The sequence below is a fragment of the Myxocyprinus asiaticus genome, chromosome 13 (genome assembly GCF_019703515.2).
Source record: "Myxocyprinus asiaticus isolate MX2 ecotype Aquarium Trade chromosome 13, UBuf_Myxa_2, whole genome shotgun sequence".
In the NCBI taxonomy this organism is placed as follows: domain Eukaryota; kingdom Metazoa; phylum Chordata; class Actinopteri; order Cypriniformes; family Catostomidae; genus Myxocyprinus; species Myxocyprinus asiaticus.
The window spans coordinates 2,855,611-2,879,500 of NC_059356.1; the positions used below are offsets into that span (position 1 = coordinate 2,855,611).

At 36.8% G+C, this 23,890-nt stretch overlaps 1 protein-coding gene across 4 annotated transcripts in view; it reads right to left on the bottom strand.

Moving 5' to 3' along the window:
- Window positions 1-23,890, bottom strand: part of LOC127450359 (cytohesin-3-like) — an 83,014-nt gene that overhangs the window by 42,756 nt on the left and 16,368 nt on the right. The window contains exons 1-7 of one of the 4 annotated variants that reach the window (XM_051714424.1): window positions 16,810-16,948; window positions 12,665-12,727; window positions 8,953-9,035; window positions 4,175-4,239; window positions 3,065-3,131; window positions 1,178-1,296; window positions 744-824 (exon numbers count right to left, since the gene is read on the bottom strand). In XM_051714424.1, coding sequence (XP_051570384.1) covers window positions 744-824; window positions 1,178-1,296; window positions 3,065-3,131; window positions 4,175-4,239; window positions 8,953-9,035; window positions 12,665-12,727; window positions 16,810-16,876 — 545 coding nt within the window. In that variant the 5' untranslated portion in view covers window positions 16,877-16,948. Of the gene's footprint in view, window positions 1-743; window positions 825-1,177; window positions 1,297-3,064; window positions 3,132-4,174; window positions 4,240-8,952; window positions 9,036-12,664; window positions 12,728-16,809; window positions 16,949-23,890 lie in introns of those variants that run through there. The other 3 variants (XM_051714425.1, XM_051714426.1, XM_051714427.1) reach the window with 3 other exon arrangements.

Below are 23,890 nucleotides of genomic sequence, written 5' to 3' on the forward strand. Positions count from 1 at the left end.
CAAAAAAAATTATGTTTCTAATAATAGAGCTGTCCAACCGTGACGTAAATTTGTAGGCAAAGGATTTTCCTATGGGGTTTTATAATGGGAGTTTTGGATTTATGAGTAAAATAAGATCTGTGGTAAACATTACTTGATAATATGTGGACGTTTTGTTCTACAACATATATTACACACTTTCACACATCAAATGTGAATTTTGAAGCCACCGTATAATTTTTTTAAAAAGTCTGAATTCCAATACGGCTTCAAAATTAACGTTCGAGGTATGAAAGTGTGTAGTTTATGTTGTAGAACAAAACATCCACGTATCGTCAAGTAATGTTTACCACAGATCTTATTTTACTCATAAATCCAAAACTCCCATTATAAAACCTCATAGGAAAATCCTGAGGGAACCCAAGGTGAATTCTCTTCCGGATTTGTGGACTACAAACTGAACAGCTCTATAGGCTTCATTTTCTTTAATCAAAATACAGTATATGTTCACACTCACTCAATAAGCAAAAATAGGGCTTCAACTTTATTTAATTAAGACTAAATGATGCTTTGGCCAACTTCATGGCCTTAATCAGCCTTTCTTTTGAAATATGACCTGGAAAACTGCTCTTGACAGATTTTATAAGATTCACCCCCATACTATAAAGTAATATTAATTGAAACAATTCTCAGCAAAAAATGTGTCTTGTGCATTAGAAATGAGGCATTCATGCAGTTCCTGAGGAAGAATAAGTTTTTCTCACCGTAATGCCTGAACAAGGTTGAGGTCAGCAAATTCATGGAGCTCTACAAAAGCCTGGAGCACTTTGATGTTGAATTCATCCCTACGAAAAAAGAAAAAAAAACACACAAAGGACATGTTTATTTTCTGCAAATCAATATTTGCATTTAAAATCACTAGACTTCTGAGATCTTTCAAGATGTTCAGGAGTCTTTGTGGACTGCTCTGACAGCTATGCATCATGAAATCTTGTTTTGTCATATCCCAAGAGGTGGTCCATTTCCTTCCCAGAAGCACATGTTGCATTTCACTGCTTCTTTTCTGCACACTAAATCCAGACAATCAGTTGGAGGATTTCTGCCATGCACCTTTGAATCAGACACACATCCCACAGTGCGACAGACTTACACAGAACACAAAACCTCAAAAAATGAAAGGAATGAAGCAGCGGTTTACCGTTCCCCTAAGTAATCCCCAATTACGGTTTTGTTCAAACCCTCTCCTTTATAGAGGAACTGAGAGATGTCTTCGGGGGTCCGATGCAGGAGGTCATTCTCAAGCAGAAACTGGATCCCCTACAAGGAGTTTGATTTAAAAAAGGATTTTAGGATCAACCGTAAAAATGTCAGGACAATTACGTAGAAAATGAGGTCCAAAAGTCTAAATGCACATGTGAAAACTCTACTATTTTGCATAGTAATAACTGAATTTGAATTAGGGGTCAAGCACCGAAGGTGTAGGTTATGCATCTGTCGGTGTTCTTATTATTATTATTATTCATCCTCTGACTGGGAGTCTATGGCAGCTCATAGATCCGCATGGTAAAAAGTTGTGAAATTTGGCACACTGGAAGGGGAGATTCTAAACATTCTTCAAATTCAGAAAAATCTACCTCATATATATGCTCGACAGCCACCAACAATTCAAAGTTGCACATATGATTCTGCTTATAACCTTTGAACTGAATGGCCATGAAACAAAATACACTTTCCTCTAAATCCTTATAACAATTGGCACCATGGTTACAATGTGCCTAACTAGATTTTCTGCCATTTTTAATTTTTTGAAAAAAAACAAACACTTTTTTTACTTTTTCAAACTACTCCTAGAGCGTTCAATAGATTTGCACCAAGTTGTGCACAGATTATCTACTGACCATGAAGACCACATTTTATTAAAAGCTTTTTGATATACCAAACCATTCTTGTATAACACATCGACAAATTCGACTGTGCACACCAAAGAGGTTGTCAAGCTATATCTTGGCAACACTTTGGCATACATGCCATGAGGGTACCTGAGCATTTTTGGCACAGTGCCACGTACTGATCAATAAATATGAAAAATGGCTATTTTTACTTATTCGAAACTTTTGAATAAATTGGCCTAAAATCATGAGCCTGGTCTCTTTAGATTCCTTGGCGCATACAGAGTCCACTTTTATCCAATGTTAATATATGAAGCCAAATTGGGCTTCAGCCATTTTCAATTTTGTCGTCAAATGTTGTAGTGTATTTTACAAACCACGAGCATCTTTGAGAGACTTGGTATGTGGCATTGGCACCATGCCGTGACAAAATGTAAAAAAATGCTTATAACTGTTGATTAATTTGACCTATTGTCATGAGACTGTCTCTTTATATTCCTTTAAGTCAAGTTGAGTACAATGATACCAATTTTGCCATAGTCGACCATGCTTCCTTTCCAAAATCAAATATTATTGCCTTTGTTGCCAAAGGTGTGCTTGGCCTTGTAATTGATGTTTACAGCTAGATTTTATTAACAGATTTTTAAATTACATTATTTTATTATATTATCAGCATTACAATCTGTGTGAAAATGTTTAGCTAAGTTAAACCATTTGAGAATTTATTAGCATTTGGTATGACCCCTTTTTTTTTGCTTTACTGACAGCATGCGTTTGAACTGGCATAAACTAAACCTGATAATCATGTTATCCAGCATGATTTGAGAATGTTCCAAAGAGCATCTTGTGTGCTTCAATGGAAGCAAGAAAATCTGACCTTTCAAATGAGTTAACATGGTCAAATGTACTTACATTTGATTTCTGAAAAAAAAAAAAACTTATTCATTTTAAATCACAACATTTATGTTTTAAATTGTTTCCAAAATTCTAGGTGTACTTCCAGGTTTAAATTGGAATTTCCAATGTGATCTCAGACTTTTGGACCCCACTGTATGTCAGGGAAAATGCTGCAGTGTCATCTTTATTAAACATACAGACCTTATGAACTATGAAAGCTAATGAAAACTAAATATGTCTGAGAAGATTCTCAGTTATCAGGGAAGATAACTCTACTAGACAATGAAAATTAAACTTACTTTTTTGGGGTCCATGTTGAATTTTTTTCGTCCCATGGCAATTTGTTTGTTTCTCTGTGTTGTTTTGCTGCAAATGGAAAAAAAATTGTCTTAATAAAAATCAACTAAGAATAAAGACAAAGAACCTCTTAAGACATTCCTGAGGATATCATGTGTGAACTGAATTCATTTCTAAACACTAACCACACTCTTGCGCAGCTAACACATTCATAACTATCAAACAATCCTGTTTACAGTCTCATGTCCTGTGACTTATCCGTTAGTAGGATGTATTTAAAGCCATCATATACAGTATCAAACATTTTATCTTATTTTTTTACCCTGCTGTCTGCTTATAATGTTAGTCAAAAAGATTTTACATCAAAAACAGAATCTTATAATTATACATACTATAACGCTATAGTTTTTCATGACCATTTCTCACCCTCTCTCTGGTGAATTTTTTTATTATTATTTTTTTTTAAAAATTTTTTTTTGCTGCTGTGCTTTTTAGAATTCGGTGTATAGGTCCTCTTAAATCATTAAAAAAATGACATATACTAATGTATTATGTGAAAAAGTAAGAATATTTTATTTAAATTATGGTAGTTCAATACTGTGCTGTATTATACCAATGAAAATAAGAGATTTTTTCCACAATAAAGCTATGTGACAGTTGCTTAATTGCCATGAAAATAATGTCGCAATGCAAAAAATCCTAATGGTTATTAAAATGGGCTTTATTTTTTCTGTTGACTTTGGGGTGAAATATGACAAGGTCATTTTTTCATGACATATTTTCAAAAACAGCTGCCTTCTGAACACTTTGGGTTAGTAGATGTTTACGAGATAATATTTCATCATCCATTTACTGATTATAAGTCAATCTATATTTTCATAGGCACAGTATGACTGTGTGCAGTACACATTTTCTTTCTCCTGTCAAAGAGAGGACACACTCTGAATAGAGTGCTTCATGAACGTGTAGATGAGGACAGATCACTGAGCGCACTCATACTCCACAAACAAACAAGAGGCAGGTGCAGTAATGAATGAGCTTGTGTTTGTTTCTGTTGAGCTGTAATGAACAGGAAACATTTCCCATCAGCAGTCACTAATACATTAACTCACCTCTCGCCAACACACGTGAGCTGCTCAATTTCTGTCATCACTTCAGCAATTTCAAACTTCAGCCGCTGTCAAACACAAAGACCAAACACTGACTTGCACTGAAACAATTTAATGAAACAAACAGTTGCATAGAGAAATCCAGCTGATTTGACTTTAATTAGGGCCCGAGCACCAATGGTGCGAGGACCCTATTGTTCTTCTATGCTTGTATTTTTTTCCCCAAATGAAATGCATTTTTGAGGACCTAAACATATTCAAAAACTCATGAAACTCTGCACACGCATCAGAAGTGACGGAAATTTACATCTGATATGGGTTTCAGAATTAGGTGTGGCAAAATGGCTCGATAGCGCCACCTACAAACATTCAATAATGTGCGCTTTACGCTATGTTTCACCTACATGTACAAAAATCGGTACACCTGTGTAACATGCCAATACCTACAAAAGAGGTATTAGAACCATACCCTGAACTCAACAGGAAGTCATCCATTTAGATTTTTCTCTCTTTGGTTTTTGCCATTTCCAGGCCTCGTACTTTAACGAACTCCTCCTAGAGATTTCATCAGATCTACTTCATATTTGGTTATTCTAATCTAAAGGCCTTGGCGATGCTAAATTGCGAAGCTTTTGAGTTTTCACTGCACGGCGTGGCTGTGACGGTCTGACAAAATTCGATGTTTCTCCATGAAAAAGGAAGTTATTATAACTCAAACATAAAATGTCCAATCTGCTCCAAACTTTACATGTTGAGTCCTGGCCTGAATACACCTACGTGCCAAAATTCAGTTATAGTCATAGCACCACCTACTGGCAACAGGAAATTACATGTTTTACACTGTGATACACTCTAAACAACATTTAAGTGCTAAAAAAAAACAAAAAAAATTGGAGTGACATTCCCCTGGCACAGCAGCCCCAACGTGCACCAGGTTGCGAGGGCCTGTTCATTGCTGCTTGCAGCTTTAATGTTGTAAATGTATTTCTTGCTTTTGGTTTAACCTATAGAGAACATAAGATCCACAAACAAGGTAATGAGTCATACATTGAAAATCAATGAAGAAAATAATATCTGAGGAATTTTGTAAAGGAATTACCAGAATAATACATTTCTTACATTATTTTTACATACAGGTGTTTCTCAGGGTTTGATTTTTACACAAACGTTTATTAGGGCCCATGCACTGAAAGTGCGGAGGCCCTATTGTTCTTCTGATAATTTTTATTAGGGCCCAAGCACTGAAAAGTGCAGAGGCCCTATTGTTCTTCTAAGGATTATTATTATTATTATTATTATTATTATTAGGGCCCAAGCACTGAAAGTGCGGCGGCCTTTTGTTTTTCTAAGAATTATTATTATTATTAGGGCCCAAGCACTGAAAGTGAGGACGCCCTATTGTTCTTCTAAGGATTATTATTATTATTATTATGGCCCAAGCACTGAAAGTGCAGAGGCCCTATTGTTCTTCTAAGGATTATTATTATTATTATTATGGCCCAAGCACTGAAAGTGCGGAGACCCTATTGTTCTTCTAAGGATTATTAGGGCCCAAGCACTGAAAGGGCTCTGTAGCACCCCCTTTAAAATGGGCATGTAAGATAGCCTCTGTTGCACCCCCATTTTCAACTACAGTAACCAAACTTGGTACATATATAGTTCTCATCAAGCCGTACAACTTTCATAATTATAGTCATTAGCTCTGCCCAACAGGAAGGAACATTTGGATTTTCTGAAAATCGCAAGCTCGGAACTTTTAAATACTTGTCCAAGGGGATTCATGTGACTGGCACCAAATTTGTGCAACATCATGCCAAGATATTGTAGATGCTATATTGCAAACGTATTTTTCATATTTTGAACAGTGTCGCCATGGCGAAGCAATACATTTATGGCTGAAAACGTGAAACAGGCAGTTCCTTATATCTTCAGTGTGCACTGTATGATTTTAATGAAAATTCAGCTGTATGGGGGCTAATGGGGGCTAATCACATTTACGTGGCTATTATGGGTCACGGTCATAGCACCCCCAACTGGCAGCAGGAAGTAAATCACTTTTAAAAGACTTCGAAATAGCCCTCTTATGTTTACCTGAATTGCTTCAAAATTCTTAATAATGTCAAGACACTGCTGGTGTAAATTTGAAAAGGGATATTTGATATCTTAAACACTTTTGCCATGGGAACGCATTCATTATTATTATTCCTTTCTTCCAACATTTGGGTGTTTTTGAGGCACTTGGCATGCTTAAAATGTCATGAAATTTTGCACACACATCGGAGTTGTTGGCCATTAGGTCTGGGCAAAAGTTCACACATGGGCATGTAGAGGGGGCTCTGTAGTACCCCCTTTCAAATGGGTGTGTAAGACGGCCACTGTAGCACACCCATTTTCCCCTACAATCACCAAAATTGATACATATATAGTCTGCCATTTTGGATTTTATGAATACTGCAGTCTCTGAACTTTTAAATACTCCTCCAAGGGGATTCATGAGACTTTAACCAATTGTTTAGACAACATTATGCCAAGACATTGAAAATGCTAAATTTTGAAAAGATTTTTGATATATCGAATGGTGTTGCCATGGCGAGGCATTAAATTAATGGTGAAAAATGGGAAACAGGAAGTGTCTCATTTGATTTGTTTCACATTTTGATGAATACATACATTTTCATATTTCCATTTGTTATTTTGATAACTTTACTATTACTTTAAAATGTGAAAAATAGTAGTATTGTCCAAACTTTTGATAGGAAGTGACCTTATTGACATATATTTATAAATACAACCCTAATTTTTTGCAAATTCTGTTCACCCTGTGCTATATTAAAAGCACTACAACATAGATATATGCCTTGCCTGCACAGAATTATGAATTCCTTTTCTAAGTTTTCAGGATACAAAGTAAATTGGTCTAAATCCGAAGCTTTGGCTTTGACAGCATACTGCCCAGTAACGGCTTTCCAGCCGGGTGCTTTCCAGTGGCCCAAACAGGGCATTAAGTATTTGGGCATTTTATTCACTGCAAAATTGTGTGATTTAGTTAGAGTTAATTTTGACGCCTTAATAAAATGGTTTTCGAGCGATGTGGACAGGTGGGCTTCATTGCATTTATCTATGATCGGGAAAGTTAATGTTATTAAAATGAATTGTATTCCAAAATTAAATTACTTGCTGCAGTCTCTCCCTATAGATGTCCCCCTCTCTAATTTCAAGCAATTTGATAGCATAGCGAAGTCCTTCATTTGGAATGGTAAGCGTCCCAAATTACATTTCAATAAATTACATAGGCCGATTGACAAAAGTGGGCTAGGCCTACCCAAGATTTTATTTTATTATTATGCATTTGGTCTCAGACATTTGGCTCATTGGTCGCTTCCACCTGAGAGAGCCCCTCCCTGGTTCTGTATAGAACAGGAAGCTCTTGTCCCTATTTCACCATTGCAAAGCCTTTCTATCAAATTAATCGGAGAAGTTAAGTTTCATCCCGTTATCTCGCATTTGAACTCGGTATGGACAAAAGTGTCCAGAGTGTTTAATTCAGACAATTATTTAAATGTTGCCTCGAGCATATAGCTGAACCCCAAATTATGCATCAACAAGTCCCCTTTTTGCTGGTCAGAATGGATTGGGAGGGGGGTTACTACACTTGGTGACCTATAAGAGAGTGGAGTGTTGAGATCCTTTCAAAATTTGGTTCAACTTTTTGGGATTCCCAGATCTCAGTTCTATAAGTATTTACAGTTGCGCCACCTGCTCTGTACTGTTTTTGGGAGTGGTTTACACCCCCCTAAAGCGGCAGGGAGTGTAAATACTCTGGGAGTGGTGATTACTGCTTTGGGAAAAGGTCATGAGGCATCGATGTATTACTCCCTGCTAATTCAGAGTCTGGGGGACGGAACTTCAGCTTCTCAAGAGATTATGGGAGAAAGATCTAAACTTGGTATTAGAGGAGGAAGTGTGGGCTAGGATTAAAAAAAAACATCAAGTCTGCATCTAGAGATGCAAGGGTTCCCCTTATGCAATTTAAGATTTTACATAGAGTCTACTGGACTCCAGATTATTGCCAGACAGATTATTTTAAGGAGCTGGAAGTCGGCTGGAGCACCCCCATTTCAGGAGTGGTGTTCAGAGGTGGCCAGAGGGCAGCTCTTGAGGAGGGAATATCCAGAAGACTGGGGAGTGTAGAACTGTTTGGGGAAAAATGGAGCAAATATCTGTCTTTTTTGGAGGGTTCTCAGGGACAGTGGAGAGAGGTGTAGGGGATGTGTGTGATTAGTTTATTATTTATTTTATTTTATTTTAATTAATTAATTTATTTTTTGTTTGTTGTGTGTCTATAATTATGTGACCACTGGGGTGTTGTTGGGGGTCGGGTGGGGGATTGGGGGGGGGGGGATAGTTAGGGTTAAATATTGATTCTGTATATATATATGTTTTGCTGTTCCTTTCTAATAGATGAATCAATAAAAATGTTAATCGCAAAAAAAAAAAAAAAGCACTACAACAATAGATTATTGGATGTTTTACCTTGTGAATTTATTTATTAAATTTTTGGGGCGTGTTGCAATAATCTGATTTGAAATGAGTGTATATTTTCAAAGAAACTATTAAATTCACAAGGTAAAACATCAAATAATGTGGTGTTGTGCTTTTAATATAGCAGATAATAGAATTTACTCCTTTTTGTTTTTATTAGCATTTTTTTATTAGCAAGTTTTTCAGAGTTTGGATTGTACAATTGAATAATAAATTCTCGCTTTTCAACTCGATCTCACCTCAATATCATCAAGCAGTTCTTGTTTCCTGCGCCGTATGTTGGTCAGTTCATCTCTCTCCTCTATGGACAGGTCTTCAGGTACTGAAACACAGCACAAGAGCAGCACACCTGTGAATGTGTGTCTATCAAAGCACTGGTCATCGTTAATGGCCAGGAGGCCACAGCAGGACATATTCAAATCAACAGTGATGTGGGTCAAATGGTCAATCTTAGTCATACTATCTTCAGACTCTCAGTGCACTTTTGACAATTGTCTTTGCCATGCAATGAAAGTCCTTCAATAAATAGTCTTGTGTAGCCAGACTTTTGACTATCAGCATGAAGTCTTGTCTACACTGCAGCTTATTCAGACCAAAAACCACCCACTTAGACAGGAGGAGACTGTCTGAAATTAAAAGCGACCGACCACAGTTTTTGTGGCATTTAAGGTCAGTTATATCTGTAATATTAGGGCCCTGGTATACTCAATACGAAATCAAAGAACGAACGTCATTTAGAACAAAATCTGTCCAAAACGAAGGTGTATTTGAGTTAGTTTTGTTTGTTTGTAACAGCTCACCAGCGCTAACTTTCAGGAAAACTTTGCTGCTAAACACCTTCTTACTGCGATTGGTCCACGTCTTCGGTAGGTGTGACCTGGACCTCCACCTACATTGAGGCCAATAGCTAATTCCTTTTCTGTCAGTTGAGATCAGTCAACATGAGCAGCAGGGACATTTTTCAAGAACATGTATTGCAATTTTTTTGTTTAATTAGTCTAAAAAGAGAAACAAATCTACTCAAATACTCTTTAGTGCCCATTCACTCTGTTGTTTCATATGCTGCTTCACTCATCTGCAGCCGTCTGCAGCTAAAGCCATTCACACTAGGGATGCACCGATCCGATACCTGAATCGGGTATCAGTCTGACGAGCCCGATCCAAATCCGTTACTGTCAAGCTCAAAAAATGACATAAAAGAACCATTAAAACACAATTAAAGTAGTTCATATGACTCGTGCATTTTATTCAAAGCCACTTGAAGACGTGCAATAGCTCTGTGAATCACAAAAGGCTGTGTTTAATAAGTAAATATATCAAATGCACGCGCAGCTCCAATACGTTATTGAATGGTGCTGCTCTGTATACACACACGCGCACCTATTTTTAGCCTTCACGCGGTGCGCGATATTTGAGCGCTACTCACGAACAACATCTCAGATGTAGATGTTTAATAGTTCAGTTCACTTATAATATGCATTTAGAATGGCACCGTAGGGGCTTTTTTTTTTTTTTTCCCAGAATTTGAATAAGCTGCAAATTAAACTACTGTGAACTTGCCTACAAACAGACACATACAGGACTTCCTGGAGAGTTCAGAATGTCAAAATAAAAGCGTGAGGGTTTAAAAGTTGAAGGTGTCATGGAGAGACTCACGGAGGCAGAGATAAGAACTCAGTAGCAGGGTTTATTGAACAGATGACTGAAACAGTGACGTAAACATTGTGAGTAAATTCAGTTGAACAATATCCAGACAGGGTGTAGACATGATGAACAGATAACTCACAACAGTTTTATTATACTTGCAGGCAATAATGAAGACACAGGTATGTTTGACACAGTAGAAAGGTCTGGCGTCTCAGAGATACTATCGATGAGAACCCTCGCTACGTTTAGTCATTTCCTAGCACTGTGACTACTACTGTTGATTGAGTGCAGCAAGACATACATCAAGAACAAACTGTGACAAATGTTTTTGTGCTCAGATTTTAAGGAGATTGCAGCATTATGAAAGCATTAAGCAGCCTTATAATAATAATTTAATTATATATCACACATATACAGTGAAATTCTTTTTTTTTTCACATATCCCAGCTAAACTGGGGTCAGAGTGCAGGGTCAGCCATGATACGGCACCCCTGGAGCAGATAGGATCAAGGGCCTTGCTCAAGGGCCCAACAGTGGCAACTTGGCAGTGCTGGGGCTTGAACCCCCAACCTTCTGATCAGTAACCCAGAGCCTTAGCTGCTGAGCCACCACTGCCCCTAGCTGCAGGGGCATAGTTTCCAGGGGGGAATATTTACACCATGATCAATGGAAACATGTAGATGCTTCATGCTGCAACCCCCCAAATTCAAGTCAAATCTACGCCCTTGCTTAGCTGTCACAAGACGGCTAATATTTGAGCACAGCTGAGGTGGGAATTCTTTAGTAAGGTTTGGAATTAATCCAGAAATATTACAAATCTTGTGTTGTTCAAGGAGAGATATAGACAGAAAATGAAATGGATGATGGGAATGAGATTTAAATGTGGAACTACCTGTCCTGTATAGACCAGCACCAAACCACATTAACAGTCACTTTAACCCTGACTATTAAAAATGCTTGCCTTAGCAGACACTGCTAAGAAATCAAACTGGTTTTTGTGATGTACTGACTGTGTTGTCTGGTGACCCATATAATTGCAGTCTAATTCACACACTTCTCAGGCAAATTGCACTAGCTTCACGTGCCATCAAAAGGACCTTTTTTGCTTTTCCATTGCTGTGCTGTAAGTCATGTTCAATGTATTAGAGCCACAGTGATATCACATTACCCTGTGTTTCCAGTGTGTGTGTGCATGCTAACACACAGTAGGGGTTTGTCACTGAGCTCAACAATCGAACACATTTACTTCTTTCATTCCAGCATGGGAATTCTTTCAGATTATGTAGGATTTCTGTGCTGTAGACGTAGGTTAGCCTGTGGGGGAGCGCTCAATAAATGCTGCTTTATGCGCTGTCAAAGACAACCCAGAAACAGTTGTGCAGCCTGGATGTAGCTAGTGTCATCATTTTGTCTTTTTGAACAACAATCACTTTTCCTTGAATTCAAGTTTTTAAAGTTTATTGAAGCTGCAGTCCATTGTTGGTGAAGCTACTTTGAAACCAGCCTGATCTCATGAATATTACACTACTGTGGTGAAATGTTTGCAAAATGACATTGCGTAATTCGTTACAAATTTCGCAGCAGTTCCGAGATGAAACGTCCACTGTGTTGTGCTAAAAGTGAGTTAAATGTTCTCCCAAACAGATGAGGTTTTTAAGGTTAATGTTCTTTCGAGTTTTAAAACAACAAAACCGACCTTCCTACCCTAAACCTTAAACCTAAACCAAACCGATAGTGTCAGAAAAAGCAATTGTCAGATAAAAAACACAATAACTGAAGCAACCACGTCATTTTGTGGTGCTTCTATGACACTTTTGGCTCAAATGTTGACTCTCGTGCTCTTCAGGACTCATCCTTTACATCACAAGTGCAATACTCTTTCAGTTGAGCTACCGTGCAATTTGATCGCACTCAAACAAGCTTGTAAATATAGTTGGTTATTTTAATGCAAACATGAAAATGTATCACCTTTCAAGTCATGTGCAGTAGTAAAAGTGTTAAGATGTCATTAGATAGCATTGTGTGAAGAACAGAGTGAAAAGTGTTTATAAACTGAAAATCTGCAGTTTTACTCATGATTTGTGTGAAAGGGAATAAAAGTTGTTGTTGTTATAACGCCTGTTCATTTCACAAGGAAACTGCCGCGAAATGAACGAGTCATGTAAAAATAAAAAAGTAGCTAAGCTAATGACAATAAAGATATTCAATAGGAAAATACAGTATCTTTAAGATAACTATAAGATTATGTAATTAATAAAGCTTTATCTCCCACATACATCTTTGCCTCAGTTCAAACATGTTTACCTTTTCCTGTGGCGTGACTGATCGTATGTTGTGTCAGCAGCCTCGGAGACCCGGGTTCTTTTCCTGCATTGAAATAGCATGTAATCATATTAGGGCTGTCAATTGGGCAGAGAAACTAAATTCGAATTTTAACCTGAAATATTTTCAAAATTCGAATTAAAGGTGAATTTTAAAGTCAGCTGATTTTTAAATTGACGTTGTTTCCGTCGTCCACAAGGGGGTGCATTAAATACATAAACAATATAGCACTGTGTTATATTATTGCAAAAAACATTCCTGGCTCTTAAAAAAACAGCATTCCATTTTAAACTAATGTGCATAAAATAAAAAGTTTTTGTCAATCCATATTCTCAAATGTTAAGTCAAAAGTTAAATGGGGGGAGGGGGGAGAGAATGCTTAAATAGACAGTCCACATGGTGTTACACTTGCACTGATGCCACAGTACACCACCCTGTTCTTGATGTATGTCTTGCTGCACTCAATCAACAGTAGAAGTCACAGTGCTAGGAAGTGACTAAACGTAGCGAGCAACGCTTCTAACAAACAGATTAGCACCACCCCATTAGCCCCTGCTGGTTGATGCTGTAACTACACCATAATGATGGCAAAAGTTATGTTTCCCTATCCACCTTTTTCCCTCTATTCTCCACAGTCGTCACCATTACCAGAGACAGTTTAGCAGAGAAGGACAACTTGTATTAAAATGTATGGGAGAGACTGGAATGCCAACGGCCAACAGATGTAGAGAGGGAAGTCCCACCTTGCAGGTAAAAGAGCAATTCACCTTTTAGATACAGACATCATCTGTCAGTCAACTCAAGAATACGCATGCGCATTAGCTGAATCAGCCTGAAAAATAGTGTTTTTTTTCCTCAATAATTTATGATACCAGTGTTGTCAGATTTTACTGCTGTTTTGAAATGTGTTTTTTGATTGTAATCTTGACCAACCGTTTCAGAGATATCGGTCTTTCCCCATTCAAGCAGATAGAAGCTGTACTTTTATGCCGCTTGTTTACATTGAAAGGAGGTGCCAGTGAGTGTTCCCAAGATGGCCACCGAGTGACCTGACTTGCCTTGGAAGGGACTTTGATCATTACGACAAGAGACTTCTCCGTGGATGCTCCGCACTACGTTGTGATTATTATAAGTTAGACAATGATGCTTGTGATGGTGAGCAACATATCTAGCACATATTTAAGAAATTGTGCTGTTAGATAGTGTTATAACAGTTCAGCAGAATCAGTATAACAGAAGTCTTAATTCTAATGGAAAATCTACGTATGTTTAAGCCCCTAAAAACGCTGCCAATGCTACAGAGTTGTAGATGTAATAAGCAGAGGTTGTGTTAATGGAATTCTCTGTCATTTGCCAACTTTTTAAAACATTAACATATAATTCCAAATGCTGTCTGTCATATTGACAAATAATAATAAAAAAATGCATACAGTACATACACTCAGTGACCACTTTATTAGGAACAGCTGTACACCTACTTATTCATGCGATTATCTAATCAGCCTATCATGTGGCAGCAGTGAAGTGCATAAAATCAGGCAGATATGGGTCAGGAGCTTCAGTTAATGTTCACATCAACCATCAGAATTGGGGGGGAAATGTGATCTCAGTAATTTGGAGCGTGGCATGATTGTTGGTGCCAGATAGGCTGGTTTGAGTATTTCTGTAACTGCTGATCTCCTGGGATTTTAATGCACATCAGTCTCTAGAATTTACTCAGAATGGTGCCAAAAACAAAAATCATCCAATGAGTGGCAGTTCTGCAGACGGAAACACCTTGTTGATGAGAGAGGTCAACGGAGAATGGCCAGACTGGTTCGAGCTGACAGAAAGATGACGGTAACTCAGATAACCACTCTGTACAATTGTAGTGAGCAGAATAGCATCTCAGAATGCACAACATTTCGAACTTTGAGATGGATGGGCTACAACAGCAGAAGACCATGTTGGGCACTTTATAAGGACCATAGTGTTACTAATAAAGTGCTCAGTGAAAGTATTTAAAGGTGCACTCAGTAGTTAAAAAAGTTTTACTCCTGAAGAAATGAATAGTAATATTGAAACATATGTAAGAAATCATGACCACTCATGTGAGATGAGGACTCTAGTCATATCAGTAACCATATAAAAGCTCTTTTATTCTACATGGGGCAGGGATGCCCTCATGGGGGCTGCTATTTTAGAATCACGTGACTAGCTGATTACTACTTGCTTAATCTCAGTAACCATCTTGTTAGTGGACACTTTCACTCTTGGATTACATTAATCATGGCTGATTGTGAATTGTGAATTTCTACAATGGCATCTGTAACTGAAAACTATTGATTTTGAATGATAATGCATCCACACCACTGAGTGTCACTGTAAGTCCAAGATGACAAGCAAAAAGTTACTGAGTGCACCTTTAAACCTAGCAAACTGAGCTTTACAATGCTCCTATCTCAGAGCGTGCTGCGAGTAAGAGAGTCACCGTGAAAAGCAGAGTCACCGTGAAAAGAAGGCGCTTTTAATGCAGAAAATATGCAAAGGCACATTCCCCAACTCTGCTAATTACTAAATAGAACCTAGGGTGACCATACATCCTCTTTTTCCCATACATTTCAACTCAACTTTAAAAGTGTTTTTTTTTTTTTTTTTTTTATTTAAATTGTTTTTTTGAAAAAACAATGTTTAATGGTAAATGAGCATAAATATAAATGATACGATTTGGCATTTAATAACTGTTAAAAATGGTCATCTATGTTTAAATCAATGTATGGTAGGCCTATTGATATGTTTCAGTATAGCAAGTTGCGATAATGAGAACTATTTATAATTTATAGTTAAAAAAAACCAACTCAAACAACCTCTCACACATAACTTTTTTAAGACAGGTCTCCAATTGATACAAAAGAGAAGATCAGAAATTCTCCAACCATTTGTGCAGCCTGGGAATATCTAATGAAGGACAATCTTGGATAGACATCCTGATATTCTCCAGGACTGCATCAGGATAATTGAGAGGATGTCTCTGCTGTGCTGATTACACACCATACAGCACATAACAATAGCAACCACACAAACACAGAGCTGCCTTATCACAACGGAACCCACTTACAAAACACATTCACACACTGTGGCCCCTCATGCAAAAAAAAAAAAAAGAAAAAAATTATATATATATATATATATATATATATATATATATATATATATATATATATATATATATATATATAAAGATTCCAGTCTTTCCACAGTACCGGTAGTACCAATACTAGGGATATCCTGTATTTTGGCTTAAAAATATGACGCCCATATTGTCCCATATTTTAGCCATGGTGATGGCTAAATGTCCCATATAGACCCTTTTCACACTTCCAGGATTTGGAATGCGGAAGTAAACGATTGCAGGGTAACCATAACAGTGAATGGAAGAGAATGGGAGACCACGGCAAATATTATTTTTGCTTACACATTTGCTCCAACATCAAAAGAAAAATGCCACTATATTTGATCGTTTCCACATCTTTCCAAATGAAGATTTTTTTTCGAGTGATGGATTACGACCATCTGAAGGGAGAAGTTGACATATTTACTGTCGCTATCTCAGCAGGTGTGTTAGAAACCTCATCACATCTGTGGTAACTCATTTTTCAGAAGTAATTCCGAGGGAATATAATATTAAGCATAATGTTAAAAAATTACCCTAAATAGTTTAAAAATTGCGAATATAAAAAAGTTTACTAGGTTTACGTAGCTAAAATCTGTGAAAAGGGTCAACTGAAGCAGTGAAATGCTCAAGGGGGATGACTACTTTATATGTGTGCAGTTATTGAAGAAAAAAAAAACACCTTAGAACATCTGTAAACCAATCAAAATCAAGCTTTCTGCAGTGCCAAGGTATTAACAATGTTTAATTAACTGAGGAATTCTTTTCTACAAACAACTGTTTTCATTTTAATTTGTTAATATTTATATTACAATTTCACTTTTAAAATAAAAAAATGTATTCATCAGCATATTAGTTGTTGTTGTTGTTGTTATCGAATTTGTATCAAGAATCCGATTCGACTGCTACTCTTCAGGTAATGACCACTGTCCTGCAGCATGGTAACAATAACACAATATATTTGTGCAGTACGTACCATCACTCTCTGCCCATATCTGTTGTTCTTGAAGTGGCATTTTGTTGATCCACAAAGCGGGCTGCATCAGAAACTGTCAGAAGTTTGGTTTCCACTGGGAAATTTAAGTAAGTGGATGTTTTCAGGTGCAGGTACGATGTGTTGGGTAGAATCTGTTTCTTTTCCCTACAATGCTTCAACTGCCTCTCAAAACACAGCATGCACATAGTTTGCATACTTAAAACCAACCAACTGTACAGGTAAAACCAGTCCACTCACTTCTGCTGTGAAACGACATCACCCTCTAACCCATTTTACCATCATGTGTGTGTTGACTCATATGTGTCTGGTCTGATGTTATGCAAAATCATCAGTGTATATTGATCAATCTTGAAGCTCATGGTAAAATGTGGAGCGGAGTCTGTAAAAATCTTATCAACAGCACACATGCAAATGCTACAGGGTCATTAAACTTTTAGCCTCCCTAATCTACCGCTCACAGAGCCGCCTTTGTATTTGTGTTTGCTAAGGCAAGCATCATTATTATTATTGGTCATCATACTTAGGGTTAGTAATTTGTTACTCACCATTACCTCAGATTAATTGAATTGTTCGGGACAAATGTGCTATTACTTTTCTTATTTGAAAAATAAGGAGGGACCGATCCATTTCTAGAGACCAGACTATCATGGAGACTTGGGGGTGGACCCTTTATTTGGGACTGTAAGCAACCACCTAGCTTAGCAACATGCTAATAACCACCCAGAACACAATAAAAGTCACATAGCTACACACTAACAACCTAAGCTACTGCATAGCAATCGTCCACAAATTTTTTTGTGCAGACAAATACTTTTTCATATTTTCTTCCACAGAAGTATAAATCTAGTCATACATAGTCATTAGAGCTAAAGTTATTAGCTCTGATATTGGTAACTGTATAATATTCTGTGATGTGACCTCATTTACTCAAAATGAGACAGCTGTTTGCTTTTGGATACGGTTCCAGAAAGTTAACACAATAGCGCTGTTTACACTTGAGTGGGAGTGCACCTGAATGTGTTCAAAGATAAGATGGTTCAGCAGTGCGTCAGAATCTCTATTTCTCACTCCTCAACCAGGGCCAGTGGAGCTTTTCTCAACTTTCATGCTTTGAGAAGCATCATGAACTGCTATACAGGCGTTTGCTCATGAGGGTGATGGTGGTAGCTCATGGCTTACTCTTGGAGATCTAACCGGAAACCAGCCCAGCTCAAAGTCTTAAACACTAAATCTGGCTGAAATCTGATGAAAACACTGAGTTGAGTTCATTCTTGTGATGTTCCTCTTGCCTGTGTTATTGCCATAAGAGAGTCTGCACAAATCATTAGTCTGGAGAAGTCATCTCACACAAAGAAAACATCAATTCCGGTTAAACTCCCTGTCGCCATTGAAGGAATGCAATGTGAAGGTTGTACAAAGTAACACTGATCTTTAACAACGCTCTCAAAGTGGATATCAGGCACAACAGCGCCGCTATAACATGGGCTGCCATCTTGATTGTTTTGGTTAAATGGATCACATGACTGCATCATATGACAACAAATACATCATCGTTTTCAGATATCTCTGTTTTCCCAATCCACACTACAACGCGAAGACAGCATTTTCAAATGTATCCACTTGGGAAAGCATTTTCAAAAGCTCTGTTTTCACTGACAAAAACGCTGTGTCAGTGTGTACAGAAGGCCAAAACTTAGAGAAAAAAATACATTTTCAAACAAAAATTTGTAAGTGTGGATGTGGCCTAAGTGTTCTTTAGCATGTTGCTAGTAAATAAGGTGGACTTGGTGGTTGCCAGGGTGATGCTGAGTGGTTGAGAAGGTGTTCAAGATGGTTTCTAGGTGGTTGCTTAAAGGCCCAAGTCAAAAGAGCCCACCCCCAAGTATGATGTTCTACTGTCTAGATATGGCTCAGGTCCCTCCTTTGATGTAACACTGCATTTCAGACAATATCGGTGTTGTAATTCCCCACTTTCGCATTCCTGTCAATCTTATGTCATGGTTAAATGTACATACAACAAGATAGTGCCATGACTCAGCAAGAAAATGTTCTTATACCAGTTGTTTCCGTATCATAATAGTCATGAACATAAAATGCTTGTGTTGGCTATAAAAACAGCCAGCGAAAAATAAGGTAGCATTCTATTTACATAGCGCTTCGATTGAACATGCTAATTTAGTGCGACTAATTATGTGAATAATAAAATGTAAAAAAAAAAAAAAAAAAATAAAAAAACATTAGTTATGCCCCCTAACCTATACATAAATTCTATAATAAGCTTTGACCTATTTGTGTTCCAAGGTGCAGTCAGCGCAGCCTCAGCTTGGGATGTACCTTGTCAGGTACTCTTTTGGCTTGACAGGCAATGTGCCTCGGCGAACCAATGAGAGCAGATAGCATGAAATTAATAAGGAATGTTCAAAGACAGCTGGACAAAGCACAATAGAAAGCAGGGATCTCGAGATGTGTTTTTCAAAGTTTCAAACTACTTTTTACTTGATACAGTGTCCTAAAACACAGCGTTTATGGCGCAAAACGCTGAAATGTGACGCAATCAAAGGCCAATAATATGCTTATGTTCAATTATATAGATTAAAATTTCTACAATTTAATATAGATACAAATTTCTAAAATTTCTTTTGCTATGTGTCGATGAGAGATGATGACAAACTACAGCCGGTGCTAGCCAGACATCACTTCAATTTTTTTACTTCAGAGGATGAACTGATGCCAACTTCAACTGTAAGACATTGGATACTTCATATGCCACTGCCTGAACCTTGGACTTAGGATGGACCTCACCGAACCTCACCGAAATGACCTGCAGTTTGAACTGCAATGCACTTTATTGATCTCTGCCTGCATCACCTTTGTCTATTGATGGACTACACTCTTGAAATGTAATACATAGACTATCATTTAATTGCCAACAAAAGCCTTCAACAGCCAACCAACAAAGGACAATTGCATCTATGTGAATTTCTGCAGCTCATCTAGGATGAACTTCAAAGTCATTAATCTTAAAGTTCATAAAAAAATATTCTATTTTTATTTTTAAAACACTTGACCTTAACACTTAATTTACAAATTTTAAACCATGACTTGCACTGCACATAAATAACTAATACTGACATTATCTTCATGTTGTTTAGTCAGAGGGGAACTGGCCCCCACAGTGAGCCTGGTTTCTCCCAAGGTTATTTTTCTCCATTAACCAACATCTTATGGAGTTTTGTGTTCCTTGCCACAGTCAACTTCAGCTTGCTCAAAGGGGTTCTAGATACAATTATTATTTAATTATTTAATTTTTATACACATTTTACAATCATATTTAATCAAACTACACAACGATCACTGTAAGACATTATAGATATTACAGTTTCATTTTTGTTTTGTTTTTGTTAATGCATGATTTCCTGTAAAGCTGCTTTACAAATAAAAATGACTTGACTATTGACATTTTTAATTCAATTCATTAAATTATATGCTGGTTATTAATCAAATCAATATTTATTGAGAAAGGCCCCCCAAAAAGATAGATTAGAATACAATCATTAAAATTGGCCGTCTTCCGTCTGTGATATTTTTATTTGTAGGTCTATGAACTCATGCGTCAGACTGATGCTTTTGGAGCGTCTCACTTTAGCTGTGTTGCATCTCACTAGTTTTTGCATCTCTAGTCATAAACCCTGTGTTTTAAGGACGCTGTATCAAGTTAAATGCATTTTGAAATGTTGAAAACGCATCTTGAGAACCCTGCATTGTGTTGTGCTCCAGCTGTCAAGCAAGCATCACTAGAAGGCTCAGTTGCCTGCTCTCGTTGGTTTGAGGAGGCGTGTTACCTGTACAGTTGGAGTTGCGCTGACTGCCCCCTACTACCTAGGGCTGGATGATAAATCGGATATTTACAATATTATGATGATTTTGCTGGCAATATAAAATTTTGCGATATCGTGAATGTTGCGATGATTGTAGTGTGCTTTTTATTTGGCCACTACGTTTCCTAAAGTGTGTCATTAGACTAATTTCATGATTCTTCAGGGCCCAAAATTATTAAATAACATCAGTCTCAGTATTGCCATATGTGATTATTAAACCGCAAAAGGCTGTGGTTTACTTCAATGAATAAATGGTTTGTGTGAACAGGTTACGCACTTTGCTGAGTGCGTGTGCGGGGATCACAATACGCTTTTTTCGGTGGTCTCAGAGCAGATGGCATGCATTATGAAAGCAAAGCGCTGCAGGTTCACACATTCATGCAATTCCAAACATTTGTAGTGAGCAACATTGGAAACAGTCAAAAACACACTGCACTTCCCCTGTTCCGCCAAAATAAAAGCTCCAGATGAAGGTGACATAAAAACAACAGCACTTGCAGCTTTCCGCCAAAAATACAGTATATTACTATTGTACAAAAAAAAAAAATAAATAAATAAAAAAATAAACATTTTATATATATATATATATATATATATATATATATATATATATATAATCCTCATAAAATAATAATGTTAATAATAATAATAATAATAGTAATAATATTTCAGCTTTATATTGTATCATAATAAAATTCAACTGGGCTCTAAAAAGTTAAAAATGAAAGTTTCTGAACACCCTGTTCATTCACAAAATATGTTTTGGTAAAAATATATGTCAGTAAATTTAGCTTTTTATTATTATTATTATTATTATTATATATATATATATATATATATATATATATATATATATATATATATATATATTTTTTTTTTTTTTTGGTGCATATAAATGAAAATGATTAAATATTGTTCTTCCTTGTATTCTTTTAGTGAAAACCTGTGGGAAACATGCCTTCATTAGTTTTAGATTTTTTTTCATGCATTAAACATTTTGAGTATACTTTGCTACAATGGCTGTTTGGTTGAAATGATGGTTCATGATGATGGTTTTAATGCCATTTCAGAATAAGTACATAATTATCGAGATTTATATTGAATTTCATCAATAAGCTGAAAAATATTTTTGCAGCCATATCGCTCAGCCCTAGTGCCACAGATTCACAAAAACATCAAGGCGGTACATTAAGCTTGAATTACTCCAATGGTAAGAACATTACTTATTACAGAATTTACGTGTGGGTCGGGGGCATGATTAATTGCATTAATTTAACGCGTTATTAAACACACTAAATTAACCTGTTAAACTGACAGCCCTAATGATAACGAGATATTAATCTATGTGGCCTCATATAAGAATATTTAAGAATGAAACAACCAAAGCAAAATGTCAGTTTAATTCACCCACTCCATACTTAACTCAATAAAACTGCTCGTAAAAGAAACTTCTCATCTTCACAATGCCCCATTCATCACCTGCATTTCATGCTGGCATCTTGAGTCCATTTCTAAAATGACTTTAGAAATGAAAGCTTCCTTTACCAGATGAGAAAATATCCTGACACATCTATTTTTAGCTCATCCTGTGTCATGCTCCCATTCACAAATTAGATTAGTAGTTTTGGCGGAGGCTGTGTGCTGTTTCTCATAGAATTGGTGCTTTGCCTGCATTTGATTTTGTGTGCTGGTTTACCCCTCGCCAACAGCATCTGGTTGATAATGAAACTGAAGTTTCAACTGCACAAACCCCCTTGAAAACTGATGCCATGAACTTCAGTGCAGCAAAAATCTGCATCTTTTCACATTTTGCATGAGGACAATAAGAATGCAGATGTTTCATTAGATTAACAAACACTTAACTGACAGACTTGGTGAAAGAAAGGTGGACTTGATGAGGATTTTTTATGCATTGCGTAATCACTAACAATTTTGTATGCATTGCGTAATCACTAACCATTTTAACATAATCTTAACGTTCACTTACAGTCTTATGCATACTGCGCATAACAATGGCAAGAGCTGGGAGAAATCACCAATTCCAATCTGATTAGCTGGCTTTACCATGATTCAGTGTGCACAGGTTTTTATCAGTGTACCTGGAAACAAACCAAAATATCATATTTTTGGCAGTTTTATTTGGTGGCTTTTTGTGTTTTTATTTACAGGTCTTATTTGTCATTACAATGAGCGCTAACCCTTGCAAAATGTGCTATGTGACTAAAAATCTCTGTGATCACCCACTGGCTGGTAAATGTTCAGATTTCACTCACCAGTGATTGAGTAGTAAAGTGGCGGGAAAAAGTTCAGCATTGAGATCCTTTTACTGCGTGCTGAGAGTAAAAGTTTGGTCTGACTTGCTCTGTGTACTATGTCTCCAAAGATGAGATCTACACAATCTACTGTATATGTCATTGAATAATGTCTCTTTTAATACCCTTTCTGTTATTTACAGGCAGTTGTTGATCAAAAACCAAAATACATAGCACGTATATGGTAAAGAAGCCATTCGATTCCACTCTTCTTAATATGTGCTTAACCAAAACACTTCTGTGTGACACTCATTGAACTACCACTATTCTTAAGAAGACAGTAACGTTTTAGCACGTTATATATATCAATGTAAATACTTGCAAATAGTATACGTAACATATAACTCTATATACACTACCGGTCAAAAGATTTGAACCACGTACTTTTTTTTTTTTTCACATTTTAGAATAATAGTAAAGTCATCAAAACTATGGAATAACATAAATGGAACTATGGGAATTATGTTGTGACTAAACAAAATCCAAAATAAATCAAAACTGTGTTATATTTTAACATCTTCAAAGTAGTCACCCATTGCCTAGAATTTGCAGACATGTACTCTTGACATTTTCTCAACCAACTTCTTGAGGTATCATCCTGGGATGTTTTTTAAACAGTATTGAAGGAGTTCCCATCTATGTTGGGCAATTTTTGTCTACAAAACTAATTTCAAACATTTAAGCATACGCCTTCAGATCAAAAGATTTTTAAGATCATGTGAAACATTTCAGTCAAGTGTTTCAAAACTTTTGACCGGTAGTGTATATATTTATACCATGGTCTGTTCGAATACTCGATTCTAATTGGTTGGAATGTGTGCTTTAAAACCATTTAAAGCACAGATAGCTCTTGTCAGTTTTAATCACCAT